At 35.8% G+C, this 23,071-nt stretch overlaps 1 protein-coding gene across 3 annotated transcripts in view; it reads right to left on the bottom strand.

Moving 5' to 3' along the window:
* Positions 1–23,071, bottom strand: part of CENPC (centromere protein C) — an 81,155-nt gene that overhangs the window by 32,899 nt on the left and 25,185 nt on the right. For all 3 annotated transcript variants that reach the window (XR_007151458.1, XM_047855126.1, XM_047855127.1), the window contains exons 9-11: positions 17,360–17,551; positions 11,126–11,417; positions 131–274 (exon numbers count right to left, since the gene is read on the bottom strand). Coding sequence is in view for 2 of the 3 variants with exons in the window: in XM_047855126.1 (XP_047711082.1) it covers positions 131–274; positions 11,126–11,417; positions 17,360–17,551 (628 nt within the window). In the remaining variant the exon portion in view is untranslated. The remainder of the gene's footprint in view (positions 1–130; positions 275–11,125; positions 11,418–17,359; positions 17,552–23,071) is intronic.

The following is a 23,071-nucleotide window of genomic DNA, read 5'->3' as shown; positions in this document are numbered from 1 at the left end:
TCTGGGCCACAGGAACTAGGAAACAATAAATGTTTTGCAAACCACTAATAAAAGTTGGGGTAATCTGTTACACAGCAAAGAGTAACCAATATACTAAGTAAATCCAATTATCCTTAGAAAACATGCATACCTTCTTTCCAAAACTGAAGTCTTAGGCTCTCCAGAATCCAAGTTAGACTCTGCTAGTGTCTTGCATGTAAATCCCTTGACCTGAGACTTCGGATGAACATTTTGTGCAGTCATACTATCTTGATCCTTTGGGCTTCTTGTACCTCTGTGAATATGTAAAGTGAAAAATTGTTTACATTTCTCCATAAAACATTCCTTCCAGAAACATACAAACAGTAGATAATATAATATTGGTTGTAACAAATATCAGATAAACCTATTCGGGTCCTAGGACTTATAACTAGCCTAGGAAGAAAATTTGTTTCTAGGACCTGCAAAGAAAAATTCTGATAAAGGAAATGGTACAGACCAGGCCTAAGATGGAGGTAATGACAGGAGGACACCCAGAGACATTACCTACGGGCAGCATATGATATATACGACACTTTTAATCTACCATGGTTTTTTTGAAAATCCACAAACAACTTAAATTGTTTTCTTTGACAGCCCTAGTCAGCCTACTGAGGAACAGTAAGTAGTGTGTTCAGAGGGATTCTTTAACAGCTACTAGCTAATTATATGTAAAGAAGATATACTATTCCCAGACTGCATAATTTCTCCTCTCTCACATTTCTCTTGTAAGTCCTATGTTTTGTTTCTCACTCAGTCTACCAGCCTATTCTTACCATATGTGAGAAAATAATTTGCATAAACATAACTAAAGAGCATGCAAACTTTTGAGATCTGATGGTTTACTTCTGAAGATTCTACTCTCTCTACAAGTCCTATCATAGAGTTAGAAAAAATATTAAGAGAATACTATGAACAATTATATGTCAATAAATTAGATAACCAAGATAAAATAAATTCCTAAAGACATACGATTACCAAAACTAAGTCAAGAAGAAATAATCTGAAAAGACCTATAACAAGAGAATGAATCAGTAATCAAAAACTACCCAGAAATAAAGGCCCAAATGGTTTTACTGCTGAATTCTACCAGTCATTCAAAGAATATGAATTCTTCACAAACTCTTTCAAAAAACAGAAGAGAACTTCTTAAATCACTTTATGAAGTCAGTATTATCTTGATACCAAAACTAGATAGACATCACAAGAAAAGTGCAGACCAAACAACTCAACAACATACTGGCAGAGCAAATCTAGAGACGTATAAATGTAATTATACATACATCATGACCAAATGGGATTTACACCACAGATGCAGTTTGGTCTAACATCTGAAAACCAATTAACGAAAAACATCATATCAATAATAATAAAAATTACAGCATCATCTCAATAGATGCAAAAAAAAAAAGCATTTAACAAAATCCAACACGTTTTTATGATAAAAATACTCAACAAAGTAGGACTAGAAGGAACTGCCTCAACTTGATAAAGGGTAGCTGAAAAACTTACAGCTAGCAACATAAAGACTGGATGCTTGCCCCCTAAGATTTAGGAACCAGACAAGGAAATCTGCTATTGCCACCTGTATTAGCCAGAGCAATTCGGCAGTATAAAATAAATAAAATACAGGAAAGGAACAGGTCAAACTATTAACAAATGACATGATTTCTGTACTCACAATATCTCACAAAATCCACTAAAAAGCCATCAAAACTAATAAATGACTTCATAAAGGTTGCAGATACAAGTCAAATACAAAAACCAATTGTAGGGGCACCTGGGTGGTTCAGTCGGTTGTATTCCTGACTCTTGGTTTTGGCTCAGGTCACAATCTCACAGTTCGAGAGATCAAGCCCCATGCTCTATGCTCTAGCTCAGAGCGCAGGGCCTCCTTGGGATTCTTTCTTTCTCTGCCCCTCCCCTGCTGGTGCATGCTCTCTCACTCTCTCAAAATAAATAAATAAAATTTAAAAAAAAAAACAAAAAACAAAGGTATCTCTATACACTTGCAATGAACATCCAAAAATAAAATTTAAAAAGCAATTCCATTCAGAATAATGAAGCAGAAAAAAGGAGGGGGATTAAGGCAAAAGACTATGATTAAGAATCAGAGAATTCAGTGACTCATTAAAAAAGAACAACATCAGAATCATAGGGGTCCCAGAAGAGGAAGAGAGAGAAATAGAGGTAGAAGGGTTATATGAGCAAATCGTAGCGGAAAACTTTCCTAACCTGGGGAAAGACACAGACGTCAAAATCGAGGAAGCACAGAAGACTCCCATTAGATTCAACAAAAACTGACCATCAACAAGGCATATCATAGTCAAATTCACAAAACACTCAGGCAAGGAGAGAATCATGAAAGCACCAAGGGAAAAAAAGTCCCTAACCTTGCAGCAGACCTATCCATAGAAACTTGGCAGGCCACAAAGGAGTGGCAGGATATATTCAACGTGCTGAATCGGAAAAATATGCAGCCAAGAATTCTTTATCCAGCAAGGATGTCATTCAAAACACAAGGAGAGATAAAAAGTTTCCCAGACAACAAAAATTAAAGGAGTTTGTGACCACTAAACCAGCCCTGCAAGAAATTTTAAGGGGGACTCTCTGAGGGGACAAAGCAACAAAGATTAGAAAGGACCAGATAATACCACCAGAAACTCCAACTCTACAAGCATCATAATGGCAATAAATTCGTATCTTTCAGTACTCACTCTAAAGGTCAATGGACTCAATGCTCCAATCCAAAGACATAGGGTAACAGAATAGATAAGAAAACAAGATCCATCTATATGCTGTTTATAAGAGACTCACTTTAGACCTAAAGACACTTTCAGATTGAAAGTAAAGATGGAGAACCATCGATCATGCTAATGGTCAACAAAAGAAAGCCGGAGTAGCCATACTTATATCAGACAATCTAGACTTTAAAATAAAGACTGTATCAAGAGGTGCAGAAGGGCATTCTATCATAATTAAGGGGTCCATCCACCAAGAAGACCTAATAATCATAAAAATTTATGTGCCAAATGTGGAGGCATCCAAATATACAAACCAATTAATCACAAACATAAAGAAACTCAATGATAGTAATACCATAATAGTAGGAGACTTCAACACCCCACTCAGAGCAATGGATAGATCATCCAATCAAAAAATAAACAAGGAAACAATGGCTTTGAATGACACACTGGACCAGATGGACTTAACAGATATATTCAGAACATTTCATCCTAAAGCAGCAGAATATACATTCTTTTCCAGTGCACATGGAATGTTCTCCATAATAGACCACATACTGGGACACAAATCAGCCCTCAGCAAGTACAAAAAGGTCGAGATCATACCGTGCATATTTTCAGACCACAACACTATGAAACTCAAAATCAACCACAAGAAAAAATTTGGAAAGGTAACAAATACTTGGAGACTAAAGAACATCCTACTAAAGAATGAATAGACCAACCAAGAAGTTAAAGAAGAAATTAAAAAGTATATGGAAGCCAATGAAAACGACAACACCACACCCCAAAACCTCTGGGACGCAGCACAGGCAGTCATAAGAGGGAAGTATATAGCAATCCAGGCCTTCCTACAGAAGAGACAAAGATCTTAGATACACAACCTAACCTTACACCTTAAAGAGCTGGAAAAAGAACAGCAAATAAAACCCAAAACCAGCAGAAGGCAGAAAATAATAAAGATTAGAGCAGAAATTAATGCTATCGAAACCAAAAAAACAGAATAGATCAATGAAACCAGAAGCTGGTTCTTTGAAAGAATTAACAAAATTGATAAACCACTAGCCAGTTGGATCAAAAAGAAAAAGGAAAGGACCCAAATAAATAAAATCAAGAATGAAAGAGGAGAGTTCACAACTAATACAGCAGAAATAAAAACAATAGTAAGAGTATATTATGAGCAATTATATGCCAATAAAATGGGCAATCTGGAAGAAATGGACAAATTCCTAGAAACATATACACTACCAAAACTGAAACAAGAAGTAACAGAAAATTTGAACAGACCTATAACCAGTAAAGAAATGGAATTAGTAATCAAAAACCTTCCCAAAAACAAGAGTCCAGGGCCAGATGGCTTTCCAGGGGAATTCTACCAAACATTTAAGGAAGAGTTAATACCTATTCTCTTGAAGCCGTCCTAAAACACAGAAACAGAAGGAAAACTTCCAAACACTTTCTATGAAGCCAGCATTACCTTGAGTCCAAAACCAGACAGAGACCCCACTAAAAAGGAAAACTATAGACCAATTTCCCTGATGTACATGGATGCAAAAATTCTCAACAAGATATTAGCCAACAGGATCCAGCAATACATTAAAAAGGTTATTCACCACGACCAAGTGGGATTTATACCTGGGATGCAGGGCTCGTTCAATATCCGCAAAACGTGATTCATCACATCAATAAAAGAAAGGACAAGAAACACATGATCCTCTCAATAAATGCAGAGAAGGCATTTGACAAAATACAGCATTCTTTCTTGATAAAAACCCTTAAGAAACTAGGGATAGAAGGATCATACCTCGAGATCATAAAAGCCATATATGAACAACCCAACACTAATATCATCCTCAATGGGGAAAAGCTGAGTGCTTTCCCTCTAAGGTCAGGAAAAAGACAGGGATGTCCACTCTCACCACTGTTATTCAACATAGTATTGGAAGTCTTAGCCTCTGCAATCAAACAACACAAAGAAATAAAAGCATCCAAATCGGCCAGGAGGTCACACTTTCACTCTTCACAGATGACATGATACTATATATGGAAAACCCTAAAGATTCCACCAAAAACGTGCTAGAACTGATCTATGAATTCAGTAAAGTGCAGGATATAAAACCAATGCACAGAGCTTGCTTGCATTCCTACACACCAACAATGAAGCAACAGAAAGAGAAATTGAGGAATCAATCCCTTTTAGAACTGCACCAAAAACCATAAAATACCTAGAACTAAATCTAACCAAAGAGGTGAAAAATCTATACACTGAAAACTATAGAAAGCTGATGAAAGAAACTGAAGAAGACACAAAGAAATGGAAAAAGATTCCATGCTCCTGGATAGGAAAAATAAATATTGTTAAAATGTCGATACTACCCAAAGCAATCTACACATTCAACCCAATCCCTATCAAAATGACACCAGCATTCTTCACAGAGCTAGAATAAACAATCCTAAAATTTGTATGGAACCAGAGAAGACCCTGAATAGCCAAAGCAATCTTGAAAAAGAAAACCAAAGCAGGAGGCATCACAATCCCAGACTTCAAGCTATACTACAAAGCTGTAATCATCAAGACAGTATGGTACTGGCACAAGAACAGACACTCAGATCAATGGAACAGAATACAGAACCCAGAAATGGACCCACAAAGCTTTGGTCAATTAATCTTTGAAAAAGCAGGAAAGAATATCCAATGGAATAAAGACAGTCTCTTCAGCAAGTGGTGCTGAGAAAACTGGACAGCGACATGCAGAAGAATGAACCTGGACCACTTTCTTACACCATACACAAAAATAAACTCAAAGTGGATGAAAGACCTCAATGTAAGACAAGAATCCATCAAAATCCTTGAGGAGAAAGCAGGCAAAAACCTCTTTGATCTTGGCTGCAGCAACTTCTTACTCAGGATGTCTCCAGAGGCAAGGGAAACAAAAGCAAAAATGAACTACTGGGACCTCATCAAGATAAATAGCTTCTGCACAGTGAAGGAAACAATCAGCAAAACTAAAAGGCAACCAACAGAATGGGAGAAGATATTTGCCAATGACATATCAGATAAAGGGTTAGTATCCAAAATCTACAAAGAACTTCTCAAACTCAACACCCAAAAAAACAAAGAATCCAGTGAAGAAATGGGCAAAAGACATGAATAGACACTTCTCCAAAGAAGACACCCAGATGGCCAACTGACACATGAAAAAACGCTCAACATCACTCATCGTCAGGGAAATACAAATCAAAACCACAATGCAATACCACCCCTCACCTGTCAGAGTGGCTAACATTAACAACTCAGGCAACAACAGATGTTGGCGAGGATGCAGACAAAGAGGATCTCTTTTGCATTGTTGGTGGCAATGCAAGCTGGTGCAGCCACTCTGGAAAACAGTGTGGAGGTTCCTCAAAAAATTAAAAATAGATCTACCCTATGACCCAGCAATTGCACTACTAGGTATTTATCCAAGGGATACAGGTATCCCTTGTTTTGAAGGGACACATGCACCCCCATGTTTATAGCAGCATTATCAACAATAGTCAAAGTATGAAAAGAGCCTAAATGTCCATCAATGGGTGACTGGATAAAAAAGATGTGGTATATATATACAATAGAGTATTACTTGGCAATAAAAAGAATGAAATCTTGCCATTTGCAACTACATGGATGGAACTAGAAGGTATCATGCTAAGCGAAATTAGTCAGAGAAAGACTTCACATGACTTCACTCATATGAGGACTTTAAGAGACAAAACAGATGAACATAAGGGAAGGGAAACAAAAATAATATAAAAACAGGGAAGGGGATAAAACATAAGAGAGTCTTAAATATGAAGAACAAACAGAGGATTAGTGGAGGGGTTGTGGGGAGGGGGATGGGCTAAATGGGTAAGGGGCATTAAGGAATCTACTCCTGAAATCACTGTTGCACTATATGCTAATTTGGATGTAAACTAAAAAAATTTTTAAAAAATTAAATTAAAAAAAAAAAGGAGAGAGAAGGAAAAAAAATAATGTTGCCCAAAGAAATATAGTAATTTGTATTGTTGGTGCTATTGTTGCAAAGTCTTGGGGAAATTTGTTTTGTGTCATTTTCCCATTTATGATAAATTATATTCTTAATTATTTTGAAGGAAACGAGTATAGAGAATTTGAATAATGTCTGTAGTTAAATAAAAGTTGATTTATCCATCAAAAAAAAGCAATTCCATTCACAATAGCATTAAAATAATAAAATGCTTAGAAATGAATTTAACAAAAGTGTAAAACTTATGCTCTGAAAACACTGTTGAAATAAGTTGAAGACCTCAATGAATGGAAAAGCATCCCATGTTCATGGATCGATAGATTTAGTGTTAAAATGGCAATATCTCCCAAACTGATATACAGATTCAATGCATTCTCTGTCAGATTCTCAAGTGGTATCTTTGTAGAAATTGACATGCTGATTCTAAAATTTATATGGAATTGCAAGGAACCCAGAATAGCCAAAACAATCTGAAAAGAAGAATAATGAGGACTTATGCCTCTTGATCTCAAATCTTTTCATAGCAATGGTAACAATCAAGACAGTGTAGTACTGGATCAAGAATTAATATATAGATTAAGAGAAAAAAACTGAGAATTCAGAAAGAAACTCATATATTTATGGTCAACTGATTTTCAAAAATGATGCCAAGACCATTCAATGGGGGAATAAGTAGTCGTTTTCACAAACAATTATGGAAAATTGGACAGTCACATGCAAAAGAATAAAGTTGAATCCCTCATAGAATATACAAAAGTTAACTCAAAATGGATCAAAAACCTAAATGTAAGAAAAACTCTTAGAAGAAAAGATAATGACAAATCTTCATGAACTTGGATTCTTAGATATGACACCAAGTATAAGCAACAAAAGGATAAAATAGATGGATTGGACTTTACGAAAATTAAAAACTTTAGTACTTCAAAGGACACCATTAAGAAGCAAGAAGAAAACCCACAGAATGGAGAAAATATCTGCAAACCACGTATCTGACAAGGGACTTGTATCCAAAATATAAAGACCTCTTACAACACAATAAAAAAAACCCAAAAAATTAGGCTGAATAGATTTTTCTCTAAAGATATGCAAATGGCCAATAAACAAATGAAGAGATGCTCAACATCATTAGTCATCTGGGAAGTGCAAATGAAAATCACAAAGAAATACTACTTTCATACCAACTCGGATGGCTAGCATCAAAGTCAGATAATAACAAATGTTGACAAGGATGCAGAGAGACTAGAACCCTCATAAACTGCTGGCAGGAATGTAAAATGGTACAGATGCTTTGGAAAACAATCTTACAGTTCCTCAAACAATTTTAATATAGTTACCATATGTCAGAGCAACTCCACTCCTGGGTATATATCCAAGAGAAATGAAAACACATGTTCACATAGAAACCTGTACACAAATGTTTATACCAGCATTATTCATAAGAGCCAAAAGGTGGAAACAACCCAAATGTCCATCAGTGAATGAAAAGATAAACAAAACATGGTATAACCATAAAACAAAACATTTTTTGGTCATAAAAAGTAAGGAAGTACTGATATACACTACAACATGAATGAAACTTGAAAATTTCCAAAAGAAGCCAGTACAAAAAACTCATACTATATGATTTCATTCAGATGAAAATCCAAACTGTAGAGAAATCTATACAGATAAAAAGTAGATTAGTGGTTGCTTAGGGTAGTGGCAGAGTGGACTAGGGAAATGATAACTAATGAGTACTGGCTTTGTGAAGTGCTGAAAATACTCTAAAATTGACTGTGTTGATGGTTTGCACCTATCTGTTAATATACTAAAAAAACATTGAATTGTACACATTTCATGAGTGAACTGTATGGTGTGGGGAGTACCATACATTCTCATTGTACATAAAAGATAAGGTTTGTTATAAAAATACTAGCTGAAATTTAAAAACTCAATGTAAACAAATTTTTTATCTTAACCTATTTCTCTCAACCTATAGGTAAGGCTCAACTGCTTTGTTTTACTAGTAAAACTTTGATTTATTTTTATTATTAATACATTCAAGTAAAAACAATTGGACTACTAGTCAGAAGACCTAGTTATCTAATGACACGCTATTTAATCTATGTAGACCTTCCTCATATGTAAAAATGGAGCTAACGAGTGTCCTACCCACCTCTCAGGAATCTTATGCAAATAAATGATACAAGAAACAAGATGATATAAATATGGAAATCTGATAAAAGAGAGGCCAATACAAATCAGTGGGGGAAATGTACCATTCAACACCTACACAGAGAAAAAAAGAATTTAAATTTCCTATTCCACATCAAACACAAAAATAAATTACAGATGGTTTAAAGAAGTAAATATAAAAAAACAAGTTAGTTTTTAGGAAAAAAATATAGAAAAACAGATCCTTATAACCTCGGAGTCTACAAAAAAAGCAAATGTTCACAACACTGAAAGACTAATAAATTCTACTACAGCTGACCCCTTGAATAACACAGGTTTAAAGTGCACAGGTCCACATATAAGCAATTTTTTTTTTCAATAAATACAATCCTGTAAATGTTTTTTCTCTTTCTTAATAACAATTTCTTTTCTCTAATTTATTCTATCGTAAGAATATAGCATGTAATATATGTTAAAAACAAAATATGTGTTAATCAACTGTTTATGCTACTAGTAAGGTTTCCAGTCAACAATAAGTTATTAGTAGTTAAGCTTTGGAGAAGTCAAAAGTTACAAGCAAATTTCTGGCTGTGCAGGGGTCAGTGCCCCTAACTCCCATGATGCTCTAGGGTTAACCATACATTAAAATTATGTCTTCTGTATGAAAGACACGAATACATGTGACCCATTAAGGATTAAAAGCCAAAATAGATAAAGAGTTCCTAAAAATCAATTCTAAAAAAATATAAAATTGGCCAAGCAATTTACAAAGAGACAATCTATTTAAACATGAGCAAGGGGGGGCCTGGGTGGCTCAGATGGTTAAGCATCTAACTCTTGGTTTCGGCTCAGGTCATGATCTCACAGTTTCGTGAGTTCGAGCTCCATGCAGGGCTCTGCGTTGGCAGCCATGAAGCCTGCTTGGGATTCTCTCTCTTTCTCTCTCTCGCTGCCCCTCCCCCACTTGTACTATCTCTCTCAAAATAAATAAATTAAATTTTTTTTCTAAGAAAAAATAAAAATGAGCAAGAAACAAATGAAAAGATATTTAACTATTTAATTTCACTAATAATTAGGAAAATGCAGTGAAATCCAGAGATATACCCCATTATGAACAGCTTCAAGAGAATAGGTGTTAACTCTTCCTTAAATGTATGGTAGAATTCCCCTGTACAGCCATCTGGCCCTGGACTCTTGTTTTTTGGGAGATTTTTGATTACTAATTCGATTTCCTTACTGGTTACATATGCTGCTATTTTTAAGGCACTCTAATGATTTATTTCTGTACACCCCTAGCACCCTGCAGTTTCTCACATGTAATATGCATTATTTGTTGAGTAAATGAAAGAATAAATGCTATGTTAAGAAGTAAAAATATGCAAGAACAATACCTAACTCACTAGGTTGTCAGGGACTGATGAAAATTCATTGAAAAGCTCCTAGCAAATAGTTGACACATAATAAGCACTCAAAAGTACCTTAACTATTATCACCTTAGGGGGAGAAGTATTAAGATATATTCCTAATTATTGAAATCACATTAACTTCACTCAGAAGGAAGCAAATCAAACTATATGTTAATAATGACTAAGATTAAAAGATAAAAATTAAAAGATAAAAAAATAAATTTTAAAAAATGACCAAAATGGTAAAATTTATGTTTTTACCACTGTATTTTTTTTTAAAAGGAATCAACTTTTTTAATTAAAATTTTTTTTTTTTTTTACTTAAGAGAGTTTATGGAGGAGGAGCTGAAGGAGAAAAAAAGAATCTTCAGCAGGTTCCACACCCAGTGCTGAGCCTGGTTCGGAGCTCCATCCCACAACCCTGGGATCATGACCCAAGCTGAAATGAAGAGTCAGTCGCTCAACCGACTGAGCCACCCGGGTGCTCCAAAAAAGAAGCAACTCTTCAATGACAATAATACTTACTCTTAGTATATATATTAGTCACATCCTATGTAGTATATATATTATTCCCCATTTTAAAATGAGGAAAAAAATTCAAGAGTTCTGTGTTGCCCTAGGGCATCACCAGCTAATGGCTGAGCATGAATTTACAACCATGTCTGTCAGACGGCAGAGCCCTTTACGCTAATACTGTTTCTCCACAAATGATTAAATGACACAAACTATTAAATGCTAAACAGCAAAAATAACTATATTGTATACATAATAGACATACCCAGAATGATCATGATTTTTCTTCTTAACCAGGTCTTCCTCATCACTTTTCAATGACTCATTCTGGGAAGAACCAGAAATTTTATCATGGTCAATAATTCTTCTAGAATCTTTAGCAGTTAAAAACTCCTGTGTTCTTGAGCTGCCTGGAGTAGTTCTCTTCTGCCCTTTAAATGGAATAGTTTTGTCCCCAATATTCTTAGATGACTGGTTTGGTTTTTCAACAGGTGTTTGTCTACTGTTGTGACACACTGACAATTCACTTCTTCTTGAAGACTTGCTATAAACAAGACCTGAAGGATTCAATGATAACCTAAAGTTAGCATAATGTTTATCCAAATTATCTGGCTCATTGAAATACCAACATTATATATATTTTCATGTAAACACATACACACACACACACATACACCAATCTCGTAGGCTATATTTATTTTCAAATTAAATTCATAAACTATGCAGCTTTTCAATTTTTAGACATATGTACCAAATTTATCACAAGCTTCCAAAACCACCCTGTCTCTGCCCACTACTCTTGTGGCCATCCTTAAGATCCTGGTATTTCCCACGGTTCCAGCTTCAGCTTCTCACTCTTATGTACCTACTTTGAGGGGCCCTTGTACTCTTAACTGTAATTACTACGTAGATGCTGGTATCATAATATTCACCTATCACTCTCCTTTAAATCTGCCCCTCTGGTTTTAGTTCCTTTCTTAACAAAAAGCACAACTATTTGCTCAAATACCTACATCAGAAATCTCAGTCAGCCAAGACTCCTGTCTCTATCTGCAATCAGTCCCCTTATCCTGTCATTTCTACATTCTTAATACCACTCAAATCCACTTCTCTCAAGCTCTCCTGCCTGTCATTAGCAGGGACTGGCATCTTATCTGGATTATTAAAGGAGCCTCTTAATTAGTTTCCCTTTCTCTAGCCTTGCCGTTCTTCAATCCATTCTTCACACTGTTTCAAGAATCATCTTAGGAAAACACAAGCTGGGTCATTACAACCTTGCTAAAGTCTTTTAGTGATAATCTGTAACTTAAGGATTACGTCCAAATATTTTCAATAATTTATTTCTACATGTAGAGTACTTATTTCGTTAATCAAAATTCTATCCTCCAAATAAACAAACTGACAAAAAAAAAAAAAAAGCAGCCAGCAATACTGAACTATTTGCATTTCTCCAAAGCACTGGTTCTTAAAGGGTCGGTCCCAGACCAGCAGGATCAGGATCACTTAAGAGTCTGTTTGAAATGCAAATTCTCAGGCCTCACTTCAGACCCACTAAATCAGAAACTCAGAGTAGGGCCCAATACTCTGTATTTTAACAAGCCTTCCATATAACTCTGCTAAAATAATCTTTAAAAGGTCACACTCTCAGCTCCAGATCTCTGCACATGCTACTCTGCTCGAAACATTCCATCCATCCTCCTCACCCCACCCAGTTACTTAACTAATTCCTAATTCATTCTTCAGGAAGCTGTCCCAAATTCCCATGCTTAAATTAGGTAGCTCTCTCTCTCAACCCTCTGATAACATTTATCATCCATCTATTTATTTACTTATCTTTCTCTTCCAGCAGACTAGCAATTCCTTGAGACCAAGTTTGCTCTTTTACCTATCTCTACATTTCCAATGCCTAACATCAGGGTCAGGACAGTGGTGAAGCAATTTTTTTCCCCAGTCCTACTGAGATATAATTGACATTAACAGTGTATAAGTTCAGGGTGCGCAATGTAATAGTTTTATATATGTATATACTGGAAAATAAATACCAACAAGTAGATCTTAAAAGTTATCATAAAGTTTTTTTTTTCTCATCATAAAATTAAAAAATTGAAGAAGGTTCTCACTCTCAGAGTCATGCAAGTACTGAATGTGAACACACACAATCTAGAGACCAAACGCCTCCTCGAATTTCTCACTGTATATTACTCACTTGACTCACTCTAGTACTGGTTCTACCTTACACCATTCCTGCCTCACAGTGGGCACTCAATAAATTTGTCTCAACATACACGAAAAAGCAGTACGGCCACACATCCACTATCGGCAGCTTGGCTGCTTGATAGGGAAATAAGCAATGGATCAAGAGTCAGGAAACCTGGGTTCTATTTTTTTCCAGTTCTAGCACACAGGTCTATGACCTTAGGTGCAAGTCATATTGCTTTACTGAGGTTCAGACTTTCTTTTCTACCAGATGAAAGACTGTTTGAACTATGAGATCTACAAGTATTCCTCTTTGTTGTGGCTCCCTACTCAATCAGAAATTCAACACCTGTTTCAAAGCTGCTACACAAGTCTTTTTTGATAAGTTTCAGAGTTCTAAAACACTTATACAAGCTTTGTAAGATTTTCATTTTCTCATGTATTTACACACTCATCTGCCATAGTACAGTTTCAGGCACTTGGGGCAGAAAGGTGAGTTCCTCAAAGTAGTATCAGGAGGAGATAACATTTTATATACTAACTACATGTCACTAAATCCTTATAATGAGGTAGATGTGTTTGTAATCATGTTACAGAGTAAGAAACTGAACAAAATAACTTAGCCAAAGTAGAGAAATAATCATTTAAACTGAGATCTAAATCCAAAATCCAAGGAAGGCTGCAACAGAATATTTCTTTCTGCTATAATCAAGGATCCCAATGACTCAAAAATTCATAGCAACAAGACCCCAGATGGAGTGCCACATTTGTCTAGTCTCTCACTTGTTGATCTCAATACCAGAGTCAACAGTATCCATTAAATGTTACCTTATCATCTACCATCTTTTCATGATTACCTCCCTTAAAAAAAATCAAAAATGTTTCCAAAACAATAAATGTTTCACCCTGTACAGAAAAGAGATAGCACTGCAGACCTAAGAATGTTATCCTTAGAAAGACCTGCTTGCAAAGTTAGCTCTTGCCTAGCCTAGCATGTGGGAACTTCAATTTTGGGAGGGTTCCCATCATTTCCTAACTGACAAATGTAGTGCAGTGTGCCTAAACTGCTTGTGCAAAAAATACAGTTTATGTCAAATACTTGCTTTCCTTCAGGGAGTCGAATTTTAGTACTTGCTAGGCAGAGTGCCTAGGTGACTACCTCCAGTAAAAATCTTGAGCATTAATCCCTAATGAGCTTCCCTAGTAGACAACATTTTATACATCTGTCGCAAATATTCATTGCTGGAGGAACTATGTGCCTCTGGTAAGAATCCATTGGGAGAGGGCTGCTTCAGACTTTGCCCATGTACTTTTTTTCTGATTTTCCTTTGTATCCTTCTGATGTTAAGGAAACTTCAAACTTCTACTATCACTTCTCTCACTTCACTTTCACCTGATGTTGTTGCTTACTATTTTCATGGAGGAAAAACAATAGAAAAGTAGATCTTTATCTTTCCACCCTCGATTCTACCAAACTACTTCCATCTGTATACTAGATCACAGTCCTGTCCTTGCCTACTCAAGGACTGTGATCTAGATGTATTCTCTACCTTTCTATGAGGTCATTTTATTTTTAATTTTTTTACTTTTTGTAATCAGGAGTCATTTTAAAGTTTTTATTTATATTCCAGTTAGTTAACATTTCAGGTATACAACACTTCCATACTGTTCATCAGGACAGGTGCACTCCTTAATTCCCATCATCTATTTCACCCATCCCCCCACTCACCTCCCTTCTGGTAACCATCAGTTTGTTTTCTATAATTAAGAGTCTGTTTCTTGGTTTGCACCCCCCTCTTTCCCTTTGTTCATTTCTTTTGTTTCTTAAATTCCACATATAAGTGAAATCATATGGTATTTATCTTTCTCTGACTGACTTATTTTGGTTAGCATAATACTCTCTAGCTCCATCCATGTCGTTGCAAATGGCAGGATTTCATTTTTTTATGGCTCAGTAATATTGCTTGTGTGTGTGTGTGTATCTTCTTTAACCATTCATCAGTTAATGGACACTTGAGCCGTTTCCATAATTTGGCTATTGTAGATAATGTTGCTATAAACACTGGGGTGCATGTACCCTTTGAGTTAGTATTTCTATATTCTTTGGGTGAATACCTAGTAGTGCAATTGCTATATTATATCTATTTTTAACTTTTTGAGAAACCTCCATGCTATTTTCCACAGTGGCCGCACTGGTTTGCATTCCCATCAACAGTGCAAGAGGGTTCTCCTTTTCTACATTCTATGGGGTTATTTTAAATAAGCAGATAAACATGTGTAATATCTTATAATTAAAAGAACAAAAAAACAAAAAACCTTCCCTTAGCCCCATATCTGCTATGCTCCTTTATCTTAATGTCTCTCCTTCTTCCCTTCCAACTCTCTCTTGAAACCACTCCAATCAGGCTTTTGATCCAATCATTCCACAGAAACCATTTTTATCAAAGTGACCAACAGCCTCCATGTGGCCCAAAATTATACTGTCAATTCTTAAACCTCAACTACTTCAGACTATTAGCAGTATTTTAGAAAGTTCATCACTCAATCCTTAATTAAAATGCTTTCATCACTTTGCTTCCATAACCCTAAGTTCTCTTCATTTTCCTTTAATCTTACTAACTGTACATGTTTAGTTTCTTTTGATGGATCTTCCCACTCCTTCCCAACTCCTAACACTGGTGTCTCCCAACTTAATCCTTGGCTTATTTTTGTTTGCCAGGTTCAGTCTATCATTAGGAGATTTCAAGCAGTCCTAAAGTTTTAAATTCATCTATATATTGATAAGTCCTCAATTATTTATGTCCTCCCAGATCCTTCCCCCTAACTTTAAACTCATTAACCAGGCTATCTCTACGATGTATCTATCACAACCTCAAATCTTGATATCCTTCGCAAATCTGCTTCTCTCATACTTTTCCTCATTTCACTAAACAGTAGAGTTCCATTATTCTATTTGTTTAGGCCAAAAAAAAAAAAAAAAAAACTGAGTCATGCTAGACTCCTGGTTTTCTCTCTTACTCTACTCCATTAATAATGAATCCAACCACTTTTCATCTCTTCTGTCCAACAATATCTTAACTAGTGTTCATGTTTCCATTTTTGCCGAGCCCTAGCTTTCTCTCTACAGAAGTAAGGATAATTCTTTTACAAGATGACTCAATCAAGGGACCTGGGTGGCTCAGTCAGTTAAGCATCCGACTCTTGATTTCAGCTCAGGTCATGATCTCACAGTTCGTGAGTCTGAGCAGCAAGGTGCATGGTCAGTAAAGAGCCTGCTGCTTCGGAATCTGTCTCCCCCTCTCTCTCTCTGCCCCTCCCCTGCTCGTTCTCTCACTCTCTCAAAAAAATAAATGAACTTAAAAATTAAAAAAAAAAAAAAAAAAAAAAAAAGGATGACTCAATCAAGTCACTTAAATTTTAATTTATTGCTGGGGCGCCTGGGTGGCGCAGTCGGTTAAGCGTCCGACTTCAGCCAGGTCACGATCTCGCGGTCCATGAGTTCGAGCCCCGCGTCAGGCTCTGGGCTGATGGCTCGGAGCCTGGAGCCTGTTTCGGATTCTGTGTCTCCCTCTCTCTCTGCCCCTTCCCCGTTCATGCTCTGTCTCTCTCTGTCCCAAAAATAAATAAAAACGTTGGAAAAAAAAATTAAAGAAAAATTTTTAATTTATTGCTTAAAATCTTCCAGGAGTTTCCCAATACACTTTTTCTAAACTCTCTATCACAGCCTGCCTCTCTGACTTCACCTCTCCTGGCTTACTCTTTTTTAGCCATACTGGCCTTCTTGAATTCTTCAAAGATGTCAAGTAAGCTCCATCAGAACTTTTACAAATACTGTTCCCTTGGTCTGAAATGTTCCACACCAAGTTATTTGTATGGCTCCCCTCTTCATATTTGTGATATGTGCTCTGAAAGATCAAAATGGACTCTTATTGCTTCTGTTCTATCTTTTCATCCACCCCTACTTCTGTCAACTACTTCCCATTTCTATCCTTTATCTGCTTAATTTTTCTTTATTACCTATCACTGCATGAATTATACATCTGTATTGCTGGTCTTCCTCCACTAGAATGTAAGTCCCATGAGACAGGGGTTTGTTTTCTAGATATATCCCTATATCTAGAATACAGTATAGAATAGAGTCCAAATGATTTGCATACTTAATTGATTTAATATTTCTATTAACGATCCAATTTAACTTTGTTCTCATAAGATTTTTCTGTGGAAAATGGTTGTATAAAACAAAGTCTCTCATAGAATGACTTTTTGGAGCTCTCAATGAACATAATTTAAATAAAATACTTACTCTGCTCTGACTTTACCACCCACCAATTAGATGGACGCCTCGAAATTCTTCGACTTCTTGTAATAGTTGAAGTCACCTCATCAGTTACAAGTTTGTTCTTCTTGGACCCACTGGAAAATTGCTTCTTTTTATATTCTTTAGCTTTTTTCTGATTCTCTGCATAAGGAACACTGGTGCTATTTTTCTTGCTTCCTAAATTAAAGAAAACCATTAAAACAGTTTACAATCTATTGAACCAAAGAGTTTTCAGAAAATCACAATAGGTAAAAAAAACAAAAAAACAAAAAAACAAACTCAATTATAGGAGTATCTTAAATTTATCCAGTGAGCTTCTTTTCACCTCCTTTTTTTTTTTTTAAGTCAAATGTTCTCAATAAGATCTGTCAGTTAAATGAAACTTTTCACACTGCTTGATGACTAACATATACTTGAAATATGAATTCAGGATGAAGCCAATGTTACAGTAGGCAATGAAACTGGCAAAAGTGCTACCCAGCATTAGCTACTCCAGATACAATCTAAGTTTTTGATACTCTAGATACAATCTAAGTTTTTGATACACCAAGTATGGTTCACAGATCAGTTGTATCAGCATCACCTGGGAGAGACTGTTTAGAAATACAGAGCCTTGGGTCCCACCTCGCACCTATTAAATCAGCTTATGAATCAGTATGCTAACAAAATCCTCAGGGAATTCAAATGTATATGTAAGTTTGAAAAGCACTATTCTACGTGTTTTAGTCATTCTCCCAGTTAAACTGGATTGAGTGGAGAGAAGAGAAAAGGAGCCAAATTATGTCAAGATTCCTTACAGTGGTATCACTCTCCAATTCCAGTTTGAGAATAAGTTACAGGATTTGGCAATGTTCTGAATTTGAGATAAAGAGAATGATTTATGCTTATAAAAGGAGTAAAAGAAAAATAGTAGCCTTAATAATGTGAACCAGGCACAAAAAAGTTGATGAAAAGGAAAGAATATACCTTACCAATACTGTGTTTAATATTAGAATCAACCAATACTTGCCAAGTAATGAGAATGGGAGATACTGGAAGAGTCACCACAGACAGTAAAAACTCGACAATAAAGGAGGTATTTTAGGGAGTGGATATAGAAAATAATAAAAGGGTCAATTTTACAAAACTCTAAAGCAAAAATAGAGAACTTTCAACATGGTTGCCACTAGGGGCACTGGGTGGCTCAGTCAGTACTTTTGATTTCAGCCCAGGTCAAGTTCCAGGCTGGGGGAGGAACTGCTTAAGATTTCCACCCTCCCCCCTCCCAGATTTGCGTTCCTAAGCTTTCAAAACAAAACAAAAACAAAAACAAACAGTTACCACTAACAAGTGGTTTAAGGAATTATCTGTAAAATGGCAAGAATCCTCAGCAGTGAGCATCACTTTCAGGCCTACTCTGTGTCCACCCTCATTTTTCATTCTCCAACTCCTTTTCTTCTATGTTTCCCTTTTTCACTTTCCCTTATATTTATCAAAAGTATTCTCAGGAACTGTTCTAATAAATGAGAGGTGCTCATGATTTCAGAGATAACTGCCTATGTTCATGAATCAATTTAAAAAAAAAATCAGTGTGAACAATGGAAAAAGGGAAAAGAATCTGAGGAGGAAAATGCTATCACCGAAGACTTATTCAGACAGTGATACAGAAAAAGAATATACACAGTCAAAAACAAACCGATTATTTCAGAAACTAATTTCAGTTCAGGGAAGATTAGAAACTGAATGACAAACAATTTAGAAAACTAATAAACAAGAATACATAAAGAAGATATAATTGATATGTGAACAGACAGTAAAGTGAAGATAGCTGACTTAGAACTTAGGAAATATATGTCCTAAGTAGGGCAATGGCCAGAAAAAGAGGTGACTCACAAGCGATAAATTTCTACTACTGTAGAAAATTTTGCATATTTACACATAAAGAAGTATCGTTCTGAAGGTGGGACACGTTTTAATAAACAGCAAAATTATTCATCCAAAATAGAGTAATATTTCTGTCATTGATTAAAAATGTATGCCAATGACCCATAGAGATAACTGCTAAGGCTAAGATCTGAGGGATATTTTAGGAATAGGATAGATACAGTTCCTGTTCTCATGGAGCTTTCAGTCTAAATGCCAGCAGGAAAGATGGAAATTCAGCAACTAATTACATGTGTGATAAAATACAAAGGACGCTAATGGAGCATACACAGGAACATACCAGGGTGGCAAGTAATAAGTGGTATTTTAACTGAACACAAAACTTGGAAAGCCTGGAAAAATTAGGAAAATTTTTCTAAAGGGCCCACAGTTGAGACAGCAGTTTGTTCACAGAACTGAAAGAAATTCATTATAAAGCAACCCAGGAGATGAATCTGGAGAGTATTAAGAAGCCAGAGGGTTTGTGCATAAACTGCTACAATAATCTAAGAAATAAATGACTCCATCTTGGCTAAAAAGAATAGCAAGAGGCATGGAGAGAAGTAACAGATATGAAAGCTACTTAGGGAGAAGTCAAAAGACTTAATTAACTTTATACGGGTTGCTAAGTAAAGGAAAGACAAGTTAAAGATGATTTGAGTTTCCTTCCTGAGCTATTAGATTTATTATGGTCCCATTTATGAAGACAGGAAAACAAAAGAAGGAGAAGTTTGGAAGAATTTAGTTTCCAACACATTCAGTTTAAGAAGCCTGAGAGACATCAAAACTGGAAAAGTCCACTGCCTCAAAATAAATCATCAGTTTAGGCATTACAAATCTGTCAAGTGCCTTTTGGTTGTTGTTTTTTTTAATGCTTATTTCTTTTTGAGAGAGAGAGACAGAGTTCGAGGAGCAGGGAAGGGGCAGAGAGAGATGTAGACAGAATCCAAAGCAGGCTCCTGACTCTGAGCTGTCAGCAGAGAGCCTGAAGAGGAGCTTGAACTCACGAGCCACGAGATCATGACCTGAGCCGAAGTCTGACGCTTAACCAACTTAGCCACCCAGGCGTCCCTGTCAAGTGCCTTTTGAATTAAAAAAAAAAAAAAAAAAAAAAAAAAAAAAAATCTTCGGAGTAAAAATATCGTTGGACTTAAATTATCTTCATATTATTAGTCTTTGAAAACTGATATGGTTGGCAGAATAATGGCCTCCCAAAGATGTACTCACCCAATCCACAAATCTGTGAAAATATTACCTTACATGGCAAGAGACTTTGAGGAAATGATTAAGGTTATAAACCTTAAAACAGGGAGATTATCCTGAATTATCTAGGCTGGCCCAATCTACTTACATGTGTTCTTAGAAGTAGTGGTCAGAAAGATGGGACAATGGAAGACACAAAAAAAATTGGAAATTGCGAGAAGGCTGGTATTGCTGGCTTTGAGGATGAAAGAAGGGAGTTATGATTCAAGGAATAGAAGCAACTTCAAGAGGCTGGAAAAGATAAGGATACAGATTCTCTCCTAGAATTATCAGAAACAAAAGACACCTTGTCACCACATTGATTTTAGTCCAGTGAGATCAATTTCAGATTTCCAACCCAAAGAACTATAATAAATGCATGTTGTTTTAAGTCACTAAGTACGGGGTAATTTGTTATGACAGTGATAGAAAACTAATTGGTAATTAATCAGACATTATATTCACTAACCAATCTAGATAAGGAAGAATTTAATATAACTGAAAATTAGTGTGAAGAATTTTGCATTCAATAAATGTTTAACACTTAGAGTCTCCTTCAAGTATACTTTCTTGATACAATGTTTTTTTCCTAAGAACTTATGGATAAATAAAAATTTTGTACCTTCAAATTTTATGAATTCATATTCTACTTAAGGGACTAATAAGAAAAAAAAAATTCCTATAATATAATCTCAGTTTAGTCAGAGATTCTTTATATTTTCTTCAAATAGCCAGCTGCTAATGAGAAAGTAAAGGAAGAACAAAAAAAAAAAAAAAGGAAGGGACGAAGTGGGGGGGAGGGAGGAAGAAGGAAGGAAGGAAGGAAGGAAGGAAAAATAATTCCAACAAAAATCACCTGGGACATGTCAGGCATTTACAAAAGAGGTCCACAAAATAGAGAAGGTAGCTTTTTTTCCCCTTTATTTTAAGCAGAATTTTTCAAGTACACAAAGGTACACATGGACAAAACTATTATTTCAGGTAATATAAAGTCTATGATATAGATTACACAAAAAGAAAGCTAAAATAGTTAGGTAATTATTAAAGTGGAATTTCTTTTCACAACAACTAGCTTAAATACTGTGCTTTAATATACTTTCTCCCAGGAGTGCCTGGGAGTTAGTTGAGCTTCCAACTTCAGCTCAGGTCATGATCTCATAATTTATGAATTCAAGCCCCACATCAGGCTCTATGCTGACAGCTCAGAGCCTGGAGCCTACTTCAGATTCTGTGTCTCCCTCTCTCCCTGCCCCTCCCCTGCTCACACTTTCTCTCTCTCTCTCTCAAAATAAACATTAAAAAAAAATTAATATACTTTATCCCTTCTGTATCAGCAATACAGTATAGTCATCTAGAATCTCTAAGTACATAAAAAATTCTGTTGAATAGAATTTTCTGGTTAACAGTTTTTCCAATTGAGCATCAAAAGCATTTTTACTTACTTCAAAACTTCTTAATAGTGTTGAAAAAATATGGACTCTACGATGGGACAGATCCTGAGCCAGCATATTTTAACCATGAGTATTTTCTAATTTATGGGATTATCAAGAAGGATTAAATTATGTTATGTACACCTAAAGTGTCTAATACATTTGTTAAGTGCTTTCCATTCCATTAACTAAAGAAATTCTATAAGAATGACGATCTTTTCTATTACTTAAAAAGTGGTATAGGGGCGCCTGGGTGGCGCAGTCGGTTAAGCGTCCGACTTCAGCCAGGTCACGATCTCGCGGTCCGTGAGTTCGAGCCCCGCGTCAGGCTCTGGGCTGATGGCTCAGAGCCTGGAGCCTGTTTCCGATTCTGTGTCTCCCTCTCTCTCTGCCCCTCCCCCGTTCATGCTCTGTGTCTCTCTGTCCCACAAATAATTAAACGTTGAAAAAAAAAAAATTAAAAAAAAAAAAAAAAGTGGTACAAAGAAAATAAATAGATCTAGAAGACAGTGCCATCATTATACCTCAATCACTATAAAATGGGTAGCCATGTAAGGAGAGTAACCACACTTCAGATTGAGAGAATCCCAGTTTATGCTTCCTGTCCTGACATTCCTCTCATTCTCAAGTGTCCCAGTTTGGATGATAAATAATATAGTGATCCAAGATAAAAAGACCTATTGAGCTTTTAGTTAGATAACTGTTCTGTGTGATTCCATTATTGTCCTGTGAATGTACAGGCATACCTGTTGGTCTACAGATACTACTGGATTGATTTTTTTTAATGGCAATAATTGTGTCTTAATAATCTTTGTAATTTCAGTGTCTAATACAGTGTCTGGCAATTGAGTGAATATTAGATAAATGAGTATAGATGAATACTAAAATGATATAAAAGAGTATAATGTTTTATCCTATAAGAAATACTCCCATACTACCCTGTGTTTTTTTTCCCCAGTTTATATTTTAATAAACCTCTAAGAATACATGATGCTGTCTTATTCATATTCTGGTAACCACCTGATTTACGGGCCTTTCCCCTTCACTTCTTCCTTTACATGTGCGCCATCTTAGAAGCTACACAAAACTCAAGTGACTCAGAATTGAATTATATGTAAAATAG

This window comes from Prionailurus viverrinus, chromosome B1, assembly GCF_022837055.1.
Source record: "Prionailurus viverrinus isolate Anna chromosome B1, UM_Priviv_1.0, whole genome shotgun sequence".
NCBI lineage: Eukaryota > Metazoa > Chordata > Mammalia > Carnivora > Felidae > Prionailurus > Prionailurus viverrinus.
Note: the sequence above shows the minus strand (reverse complement) of the source record. Positions and strands in the feature narration are given on the sequence as shown.